At 31.2% G+C, this 12,342-nt stretch overlaps 1 protein-coding gene across 3 annotated transcripts in view; it reads right to left on the bottom strand.

Annotated features, from left to right (window-relative positions):
• LRP1B (LDL receptor related protein 1B) overlaps window positions 1–12,342 on the bottom strand; it is a 2,473,587-nt gene that overhangs the window by 267,139 nt on the left and 2,194,106 nt on the right. For all 3 annotated transcript variants that reach the window (XM_074301983.1, XM_074301982.1, XM_074301981.1), the window contains one exon: window positions 9,729–9,848. In XM_074301983.1, coding sequence (XP_074158084.1) covers window positions 9,729–9,848 — 120 coding nt within the window. The remainder of the gene's footprint in view (window positions 1–9,728; window positions 9,849–12,342) is intronic.

The raw sequence follows: 12,342 nt of genomic DNA on the forward strand, positions 1-12,342 counted from the left end.
TTAAATTCTAAATGCGTTGTGAAATACTTAGCAGATTATATGTTAATCTGCATAATTAGTGTGAATTTCAGCCTCCCAAAATAAATTTTTCTAAGAAATTTTTATAAATCATGCTATTATAGAGGGACAAATCATAGGATATTTTTCATATAGCTAGTTACCCAATGGTTTAATGCTACAATTATTAAAAATCCAGAGAAAACTGTAGGAGCCTGGAACATAAAAACCTAAACCATTTAATGGATTCAGGACCAAAAAGTTATTAATTATAATTAAGTGTATTTATCTAAAATCTATAAAATCATGGAATAATGACTCCTATACTTCCAGGATCCACAGTTTCACCAAATCAACACATCCTATGTTCATTTATTTTTTGGGGGGTTTTTAGATATCTTCCATGTTTTGTTTGTTTTGGTTTTTTTTCCTTTTGCTCTGATTTTTTTTTCTCCCAACATAAAGCAACGTGTATTAAAAATAATTTAAAAAAAAAAAAAGACTCCATATATGTCTTTCAATGATTTGGATCAAAGTCTCTCTACAACTTAGTAAATGGTCTCCAAGAGCTACTGTAGCTGAAAATGGAATTATCCTGTAGGCAACATAGTGATAAGCCTCTCCAAATGGGTTGGTACTCAACTAATATACATATAGATTTTTTAGGCTTTTGCTCCAAATCTTTCCAGAAGTCAGCACAGTGAATAGAGTACTGACCTTGGAATAAGAAGTATCAAAGTTGATGTCTGGCCTCAGACACTAGCTGTGGGACCTTGGGCAAATCACTTAACCCTGTTTGCTTCAGTTCCTCATCTGCAAACCAGGCTGGAAAAAGAATTGGCAAACCATTCAGGAGCTTTGCCAAGAAAACCCCAAATGGGGTCACAAAGAGTCTGAAAAACAACTGAAGAAAAACCTTCAAGCATATAGAACCATGTCATAAGGCCTCAGAGCTAAACTTTTTAAAGATACAATGCTTAATTACTTCTGGGTTACATAATTCCAAAACCTATAAATTAGGCTGTCTCAACAACAGGAAAGAGTAGCTTATTGATTAATAATCATACTGAAAATAAAATCCAGGATTAAGTTAGGTCTCTAACATTAAGGAAGACTAAGTCATTAATCTGTCTGAAGAAATCAAATCATATCTAAGTAACTCACAACAGGAATCTGAGAACAGGAAATTGTCCATTACACTAGACTCATGTAGCCCATCTGCTGAGGACAATAAAAGCCAGCTTGGTAGAAGGTTTGACACTGAGGAATAGTGAATTATTTTGAATTACAGGACATTCTTAATAAAACAGTTAACTCTTGCATTCTAGGTATCAATGAACCTGTTTCCAGGAAGTTTTTTTCCAGGAAGAATAGCTAGGAAAGCATCAATACCAGATCTTCTAGCAGCGTTGAAAGTTAATTTGAAAAGAAAAATAAATAAAATACATTATTATTCATAATGTCACTATTCTTGATCATTTAGCAACTGATTTTTATGTTTAAAATGCTATATAATGATTTCAAATTTCACTTTAAAAGGGACAATTAGGTGGTGCAGCAGATAGAGAAAAATGACCTGGTGTCAGGAGAACCTGAGTTCATATCAAACCTCAGATATTTATTAGCTGTGTGACCCTGAACAAGTCACTTAATCCCAATGATCTCCAAAGGGACATTAAAAAGAATATGTTTTAAATATACAGTTATCCCGTCTATATTATAAGGGGTACAGAGCCCCAGCAATGTAGAAAATTTTTTGGCTTTCCATTTGTACCATGAAAGAAGTCTGAATTATTATGGTATTAAAAGTTAAAATATATAGATAATATATAATATTGAACATATATTTTATGTATTTCTAGGTTTCTAAACTTTTTCTGTATAATATGTAACTTCCACAAACTTCCCCCTAAATCTTCATTTAATTTCTTATAGTGACCTGCAATATATCAAAACTTTAATGGGAAACATTGTGATATGAAAGGGATAACTGCATTTGTGAATGCAATTTCTATTGCTGGATTTCAATTTTATCAAATTCACATTTCGAGGGAAGCCTTACAGTTAGTTTAAAGTACACACTTAAGAGTCAGGACTAGAGTATGAGTTCTAGCTCTCCTACTTTACTAGCTATCCATGTCATTTGGTGAACCCTACTGCCTCTATCTGTAAAATGGCTATTCCATTCAACAAGCACTTATTTAATACCTATTGTATGTTCCAGATACTGTGCTAGGTGCTAGGATACAAAGATAAAAGGAACATTGTTGCTTCTTTCGATGAGCTTATTAAGGGGGGAAACAACATAGATACAAAAAAGTAAATGCAAAATATATACAAAATCATTTCCTGGAAGTGAAGGTGAGAGATGGTACAGTTTTAATATAAATGCCAATTTATTAACAATACAACAAGGGTTCTAGTGAGCATAATTGAAAGGGTAGAGAAGATGAGGATAAGGACACCAGAAAAGAAGAGTTAGTGTAGATGACTGTGAATGAGCAGGGACTCATTGGCAAAAGAAGCTTTAGTTTATAACTATTAAGAAATGGTAATAGTTCAGAATCACAGAAAATCTGAGAAGAGCTGTAGGGCAGAGGTTATCACTCTCTTCTAAGAAAAAAAAAATGTAATAATGATTTGTTTTTCAATCTTGGAAAAGAAATAGAAAGCAGAATGAAGGGAGATGTGTGTAAATACATATGTGTGTGTGTATACATATATATATATATATATATATATATATATATATATATATATATATATATACACATTATATGCAAGGGAGAATCTTGCTTAATATTAAAAGGAAAATGATATTTCCAATACCTTCTTTATAGGCTTGAGATAGGCAATCTATAATCCTTAAAATGCTATGTAGATTTGAGATTTTAGTATTATACATGCTAGCTTCCCAATATAACACTAAAATGACAGCTAAATTTGATCGAATCCCTCTTTCTAGAGCTAATCTATATCATCAAGATTATTTTAGGGCCTTTTGAAATTATGGAATTGGAATGCTCAGCAGCCACATATATCTAGTAGGTGTTGAATGTTATGGGTAGCATTGTAAAGGGCTTTAGTGATCATTATTTCTTATGCCTATTCGAAAAAGAAAATTCAAATGGTCACATCCTAATTCTACTAATTACGAATTTTGAAATTATTGACAAATTACTTCACTTTTCTGGTCTCAATTTGTTCCCATAGAAAATGGGTGAGTGGGAAATTTACTATGTGTAAAGAACTCTGCTAAGTATTTGGAATATAAAGACAAATGCAAAGACAATTCTAGCCTTACTGGGGCTTTCATTTTAATAATAACAAACAATGCATATATGGAAGTAGTGGCCAGTGAAGGGCATTTTAGTTTGTAGTGCTCCAGAACTAGTGAGTGGAACCCTAGATTGGCACACCATTTTCAAGAGTAATGGTAATACTGATTTGATTATGAAGATATTGGTCTAGACCTGTTGTCCTCAAAGTGTATATTTTTAAAGTATGATTGTATGATTATTAATTTTATTTAATAGAGTAAATATATATAAATATGCCACTCTCTTTGAGAGAGTCCTCAGTAATTTCTAATAGTGCAAAGATGTGCTGAGATAAAAATTTAGATAACTATTGACATAGGCTATTTTGTAAGTACTTCCAGCTGAGTATCTACACACAAAAACACACATATATGCATAAACTTTTACCTAGAAAAATCCATTCTATTTTTAAAATGTCCAATTATTAGAATTTTTCCTATTACATTCAGCTGAAATATAGCTACTTTTTGGAAGCTATTGTAGAAAAATGGAGAACTTTTGAATACATGATAGGATTATTGACTTGACCACACTAGGTCTATGCTCTTGCTACTCTTGCTGCAAAGCTAAAAATGTGTCTTTTAATAGTATGGATAATCTATGTTACATAGTGGGATTTAAAAGTGACTCAGAATTTCTTGTTAGCAGTTATACTTCTGTAGGCAAACATTTGACCCTGAAATCCAGCTGATGGTTCTTATATAATAAAGGTGATTTCTTTTTTTTTTTTTTTTTGACAAGGTTTTTTTTTATTTTATTTTTTTATTAAAGCTTTTTATTTTTGAAAACATTTGCATGGACAGTTCTTTAACATTAGCCCTTACAAAACCCTATGTTCCAATTTTCCCTCCTTTCCCCCATGCTCTCTCCTGGATGGCAAGTAGTCCAATATATGTTAAATTAAATCTATGCATACATATTTATACAATTATTGTATTGCACAAGAAAAATCAAATAAAACCAGTAAAAAAAAAAAGAAGCAGAATAAAATGCAAGCAAGCAAAAATGAAAAGAGTGAAAATGTTATGTTGTGAACCACATTCAGTTCTCACAGTTCTCTCTGGGTATAGTTGGCTCTCTTCATCACTGAACAACTGGAACTGGTTTGAATCATCTCATTGTTGAGAAGAACCCTGTCCATCAGAATTGATCATACTATAGTCTTACTTACTGTTGCCATGTAAAATGATCTCCTGGTTCTGCTCATTTTATTTAACATCAGTTCGTGTAAGTCTCTCCAGGCCTCTCTGAAATCATTCTGCTGATCATTTCTTAGAATAATAATATCCCATAGCATTCATATACCAAAATTTATTCAGCCATTCCACAATTGAGAGGCATCAACTCAGTTTCCAGTATCTTGCCACAAAAAAGGGCTGCCACAAAAAAAAAAATTTTGCAATGTGGGTCCCTTTCCCTTCTTTAAGATCTCTTTGGGATATGATCCCAGTAGTAACACTTCTGGATCAAAGGGTATGAACAGTTTGATAACTTTTTGAGCATAGTTCCAAATTGCTCTCCACAATGGTTGGATCCATTCATAGTTTCACCAACAATGCATCAGTGTCCCAGTTTTCCCACATCCCCTCCAGCATTTGTTATTATCTTTTCCTGTCATTTTAGCCAATCTGAGAACTGTGTAGTGATACCTCAGAATTCTCTTAATTTGCATTTCTCCAACCAATAGTGATTTGGAAAACCTTTTCAAATGACTAGAAATAATTTTTATTTCTTCATCTGAGAACTGTCTGTTTGTATCCTGATAAAGGTGATTTCTCCATGTTTTAGTGGTTTGAAAATGATCAGATTCCTCAAAATATTGAATAAAAAAAAATTTTGATAAGATGGCAGCTAAATAGCTGTAGATGTTCCCTTTTAATTTATAGTAAGTAATTATATGTGTCCTATGCCAGATCAAGAACTAGGCTCTCTGATTTGATAAAGATTCTATAAATTTTAGAAAGTGGGAATTTATATTTACTTATAGTCTATATTGGATTGTAGAAGTTTCAAGGATTTTAGGAACTAGTTCTGGTTTAGTAGACTAACTGGCAGATCATTGGTATGGAGTGAAATGTCTGTGTTATAATATGGATAAAACTCTCACTTTGATACACAAAGTAGAGATAAATCAGAGAGAGAACATAAACATGAACCAGAGAGACAATACTCTGATTAAACCCCTATTTTCATGATAGCACAAATACCAGAAATTCCCATTTTTAGGCTAATAAACATTTAACAATGCTCAAATGTCCACCAACAGCAAAGAAAATTCGGATTAAAAGCTTTAAAAAGTATCATAACAGCCTAAATGACTTTTCAAAGAGAAATTTATAAAAATATATTTATCAGCCTAATAGGCCGCAGGTATATCTATTCACCTTGGAGGCATCATCTCAAGGGAGCCATCTATAAAACCCAATAGCTTCAGAAATAGCATTTGTTTCACGGGAATTAAGGCAATTATTTTCACTCTAGTAATGTTAGCTCATGAAACAAATAAAATTAAAGAAAAAGCTATTGGTGCATTCAAGTAAAATATTTGTTCAATGAAAGAGTTTCATTTACAGAACTTATGACTAATAGGATGAGCACTTTCAATATGAGCAAACAGTTGGCCGCTTATTAAACATCTTGAAGATTCCACTCATGCTCCTCATTCTCATTTAATTAAAGCAAATGAGCAAATAAGAAAAGGTTCAATATAATAAAATGCTGTTTAATTTAGGATGCTGGAAAGTAACTATGCGTTATCTATAAACTTTTTTATTTTTCTGAAAGCTAACAAAGTACCCTGCTCAAAGTAGATGCTTAATAAATGCTTGATTTTTTTTTTTTTTAATTTGCATGCTAGGTGGGGGAGGTATAGAGTTCAAATAAGACTGTTCATTATTTTTATGAGTTTATGACCTAATACAGGGGATAATATACTCTATTCTGAGAAAACTTTATTGGACTAGTGAAAAACAATGTTATATTGTTGGGAGGGTAGTTGTTACTACTGACAAGGCAGGAGAAAATACATCCCACAGGTGTGAACATTCTTACTGATCTGTAAGAATAACAGGCAAAGAGGAAGGGGGAAATTCTTCTAGGCACAGAGAACAAGAAAAGCCATGAAAAAAAGCAGAGAGGCACGGGAATATGGTACTCATTGAAGATATAATAGAATTATTTATTTTGTTTGCACTATATAGTACAAGGGGAATAATATGTGATTAGGCTGGAAAGGAAGTATAGCATCAAATTATGGAATGCCTTGAAAGTCAAGAAAAATAGTTTGACCATTAGTAGGGTTGGGGCAGGACAGTAGCATAGAGTTACAAGATTTTGAAGACTAGCATGACCTATACGTTCATTAGGCAGTTTATTACTATAATATGAAACATAAAAATGATAGATTGGAGAGTTATTACAAAGGGAAATGTATATTCCAAAGTTTTTTTTTTTTTGTTGTTGTTGTTGTTTTTTTAATAGTCCATGAAAGTAGAAATAAATACCTGCACTAAAAAGGTGTCAGTAAGGATAGAGAGGAAAATAAAAAGAAGAAAAATGTTACTGTGGAGGCCAAATAAACAGGATTGGAGACCATAGATTTAGATCTGGAATAGACCTTAGAGATCATCAAGTACATCTCTCTAACTTAAAGGTGAAGTAACTAAATCTCACATTGTTACATAGCTTGTAAATGTCTGAAGTAGAATTCAAACTTACATCTTCATGACTATAAATACAGTTTACCATCACTGTGTTCCTGATACCAAACTACCATAGTTACTGATTAGATATAGTAACATGAAGAATTTGAAGACAAAAGACTAGTAGGATGGGATTGCCACTGATAGGAAAAAGTCAGAAGAAATAGCAGGTTTAGAGGGAAAAGAGTCTAAGCTTGTTTTTGCATATATGGAACAAGAGGTTCTATAAGGCTTATAAATAAAGGTGATCTTGTGGTAAATTGAAATGGAAGTATTAGGGAGGAGGCATTCATGTCCTTGATATATCTTTGGGCATTATTTACCTAAATATCATAATTACAGGGAGAATGGAATTGCTAAGGAAAAGCATGCAGAGGGTGAAGAGATGATGGTCTAAGACAGAAAGTTAGTAAATGCCCTCCTTATGATGTCTGGAAGTGAAAGAGGAACCAACAAATGAGAAAGAGAAGGGAAATATGCTAAATAATTTTGTACTATTTTGTGCTATAATTGCAAAAGCTCATATTTTGCTGGAGTAAAAAAAAAAAAAAGGAAAAGTAGATATTGTGTGGTAGCTCCTTTAAATTCAACAGTTAAATTTATTTTCCATAACTGAATAAGAATAGTAGTAATTTGGAGAAAGTTGACAGAGAACAAACAATGTGTCATAAAAGTTGGTTAAAATAATATTTTAAATATAATAATTAAAAAAGTGAATTGTTTAACTTGGAAAAAAGACATCATGATGGCAAAAACTAACTTTTTTATAGAACTTAGCATTTATAGCATGGCCTGTTAATGAATAGAACAGAAGTCAAATCATATTACCACATTCTATATATGGAAAAATAATATCTTGGAATGGTTATCTATTAAGGGGAGTTAAATGCCCCTTTGTAAATACATATATGATTAACAGGATTCACTAATAAAGTGAACTTTATCTCTATTTTCACAAAAAAAGAAAGTAAATAGAGGGTTTAACTTATGTAAATTTGGAATAAAAGAAATAAAATATGTTCTTGAAACCCAGTAGTAGCCAATATATCTAATGACTAAAATTAAATCATCACAGGAATTGAGGAAATCCTATAGTGAGCCTAAGAAATATTAGATAATTAGCCTTAGGAAACAATTTACTTAACTCCTATATCATGGCTTCTTTTGGTCTCTAGTTCACAGAAATATTTGTTAATGGCATATTCACAAAGATTTTAGAACCTGATCATTATATTTAGTTGCATTCCACATAAAAAGAAAAAAAAATGGAAATTTTAGAAATATCCTTTTTATCAAATAGACAGTAAAACCAAGTCATTCAAACAAAAAAACCAAAAATAATATTTATAGATAAATTATTCAAATAGTTATTTAAAAGCTATTTCCTCTTACTTAAGTCCATACAAAAGTAAAAATGGTATAATAGCATATTTGTCAGTATATTTCTTACAAATATTCTCAAATTGCGATTATGCATTGGTCCACAATTGGATTGGATGTAGTTTGAGGTAAATTAAGGTGACCATGCAGATTGGAGATGGCAGCTTTATTGAATGATTTTGAGCAAATATGGTAGCCTCTGCTGGCTTTGTATAGATATGACCTATGTGTTTTTTGTTTTTTGTTTTTGTTTTTGTCACACATTTAGAAAGAGTTTAAATAACTCTTAGTGATAGATGGATAGATGGATGGATGGATGGATGGATGGATGGATAGATGAATATAGCTATGATTCAAATAACTTAGTTTTTGGTTTTTTGAAAACTATAACTTGGGCTGCTGAACTAGACTTCTAAAAAAACAATTCTCTTTAATGGTAAAAGTAGAAAATCTATATCTAGTATAATAGAAACTTTATTCATCCTATTTATAGACTGATTAATGAGATGATTTCTGGAAGACCTGTTGCTGAATGGATATGTATAACCAACCTTTTGCCCAAGCAAAGACAGAATCAATTATTAGATTGTAAACTATTTTAGGTGGCAAATTACATCTTATTTATGTTTGTATCTTTGGCCAAAACTAATAAAACATTTTGTATTTTAAATAAGTAAGAATGTAATGCAAAATTATTGAATATTAGAGAATTTTCAAGTAATCCTTTTACTACACTGTTAACTTTTTTCAAACATGTGACATTTAAACTTAAATATTCTCTACATTTCTGCAGTGATGAAGGATATAAGATAAGCAATTTATTTTCAATGAAAATGGAATTATTTCAGGGATAAATGCACATTTTACTATGATTACTTTCATTTTCAACAGTAGAGAACAATCTAGTTACATTACAACAAAAGAGATGAATTAGTTATATATGACTAAGCTTTAAAAAAGTAGTAGTGGGAAATTGAGAAGTCAATATATTGTTACATTTTGATGAAATATACTTTCACGCAGAAAGATGTGGGTGGTTCAATCTTTAAGTTATATTTAAAAAAAAATGATATATTTTTTTTCTATGCTTAGCCTCATTCCTATTCTTGTCTTTTTTATGACCATACCATTCTGTGATAAAACTTCTTGGGTTAAATGTGTGTTCCTGATTTTGAAAAATTATTTTATTTTTGTATGGGATACTAACATAAACATAGATAAAAAAACTGGGATTGTAGCCTCATCAGGTTCAGGCGCTAAGCAGTTATAGTAAGTGTCAAAGGATACCATGTTTTCAGTAGCCAAGCTTTATAAACACAATCTTACTTACCACAGTTGGCTTCATCTGATGCATCAGCACAGTCTGGATCCTCATCACAAACCCACAGCTTGGAAATGCAGTGTTTGGTAGTTTTACATTGGAAATAGTCTGGTGAACAGCTGTTTTCCGCTTTAAAGTAAAACAAATTATTATTTGTTCTGCTCAAGAAACAATTTTTTAAAGATAAATGAAATATTCAAATTTGCTTAAGAATGTATTAGTTATCTCTAAGTAAACTAGCCCTGAAGGTAGATTATATTTTATGCATTTTTCCTAATATATATTTTCTTATGAAATAAGACTGCTTTTTCATTTAGTAATATTAAATACAATGGAAATCTTTACAGTTACTGGGCTTGATAGAAACCAGTAAAGCAAAAGTTGAAACATTTGTGACATTTCACAATTTGTTTGATTACTTTGTTCACCAAAAAAAGGAAATGAGGCATTTCTATTATACAAAGTTAATGAATCAAGACAGTGTTTAACATCTAAAAGCTTTAGGGAAATAAGAGGCATACAAACTACTATCAGAATCTCAAGAATTGTGTCTTAAGGATTGGAGAAGAAGAAATGAAAGGAAGATTCTGACTGTAAACTGCATCACAAATTCAAGTTTAATGGATCGACTTCTAGAATGGCTAACCATAAAGAACTGGTGCTGACTTTATTCTGTATGTGCCATCTTAATCAAATTGCTGGATGACTGAACATTATTTACTGATAAAAGTTCCAAAGTAATAAAATAAAACTTCTGTGAGACAGAAATTGTTGACAACAGTTTTGTAGACAGTTGAAAACTTCAAAAAATCTCTATGATATTCTGACACCTTTTTCTGGAAAAGAAAATATTTTCCATGTAGCTTAGTTTTGTTTTAGATAAGGAATGGAGATAAAGATGAAGCTATATAAATAGGAAGATAGTTTTATTTTTGTTATTGTCTCTTGGAGTGAACTAAATTTAAAATCTCTATTATATAAAACTATTAAAATATTCTATAATATTATTTCCCAAGATATTTTAAAATTATACTTAGTAACTCAGATCCAACATTTTATAAATTTCCCATTTGATAAATTATATTTTATTTTGTAAGCATAACATACACTTAAAATAATACTTGATTCCTTTGACTGAAATAATGTTATTAATTGGGAAAATCTTAATAAATTATATGAATCACTTTTCATCTAATATAATGAAAATACAATTATAAATAAATAGGGATATTTTGTTTCTCTCATTAAAAATGAATATCTCAATATTCAACTTTCTATGCTGTCTTCCCGGCCATCCAGAATGGAAAGCTGTATCTTAAAATATAGCCATTAGAAGGATATATGTACTTAACAGTTCCAAGGAGATAATCTTTTAAAACACTGTATTTATAAGACTGGAATTTCCATTTTAAATAAAGGCTCTTTAGGAAGGAAAATTTGCAGTTTTTCTAGCTATGCTAAGTAGCATGCTTTAGATAGAAAATGGTAAAAGTTTTCTTTTACATTTAAAAGGAAGAATAATTAAACTTTGTCCAAAAAAGAAGTATTTCTTTCCTCTACTAGTTTGTCAACTCTTTTTCTTTTCTTTCTTTCTTTTTTCTTTTCTTTTTTTTTTTTTAATTAAAGCTTTTTATTTACAACACATGGGTAATTTTTCCATCACTGACCTTGCATAACCTCTTTCCTCCCACTCCCTCCCTTAGCTGGCAGGCAGTCTAATACATGTTAAATATGTTGAAATACACGTTAGATCCAATATATGTATACAATTATCTTGTGTCAAGTCTTTTTCAATGAAAGCAATTTTTCCAGAAAGCCAAACTAAAAGGTAATTGATACATTTTAAAAAATTTTCTATGAGAATGAGAACTTTTCCTTACTTCACTGTTTAAATTTATTTTAAGGAGGATATTCTTATGTATGTCAAGTTTTTTTTTGTTGTTGTTGTTTTGTTTTTTTTGTATGTAGAACTTTTTGCCCACAATTAAATCAATAAACAGTTTGGTAAGTTAGTTTAATTTGTCATAATTAAGTATTATAGAACAAGTTCTGTGACAAGACATGCTGGAACTCTGTCTTCCCAGATATCACCCGGAGTCAGGCTAATCAAAAGTCTTTATTCTAGGTCTCTTGAGGTCACCTTCAGGGGATTAGATCTAGTAATCTCCACTACCTTCTTCTCTCTCCACCACAAGAAGAATGCTTCAGTTTCCTCCTCCTACTCCCCCCACACATGTCACTTCCCCCTCTTTGTCCTACCAATCAAGTCAGCACAGAACAGCTGGGGAGGGTCAACCTTCAGACATGTTAATAGAGAACCGTCCAATTGGCAATTAGTCTCATGTGCTCCATTATCGAAGTTCATTTGCTCAGTTCTAGCCCTTTACAAAGACATGCAACTAAAATAACTACAAAACTTTGTAAATAAAGATGATTTCTAGGCTCTAAACAGAGCCTGATTATCCTAAGTGATTAAGTAAATTCAGATAAAAGATAATGACCAATCTCCTATAGTCAACTGTAATGAAATTTGACCTGGAACAATAATCAGAACAGTTCTTTGTAATAAGTATGCTATATTTTCATGCAAATGTCACTTGTGATTTAAGAATATCAAGTAGAA

The sequence above is a fragment of the Sminthopsis crassicaudata genome, chromosome 3 (assembly GCF_048593235.1).
Source record: "Sminthopsis crassicaudata isolate SCR6 chromosome 3, ASM4859323v1, whole genome shotgun sequence".
Taxonomy (NCBI): Eukaryota; Metazoa; Chordata; class Mammalia; order Dasyuromorphia; family Dasyuridae; genus Sminthopsis; species Sminthopsis crassicaudata.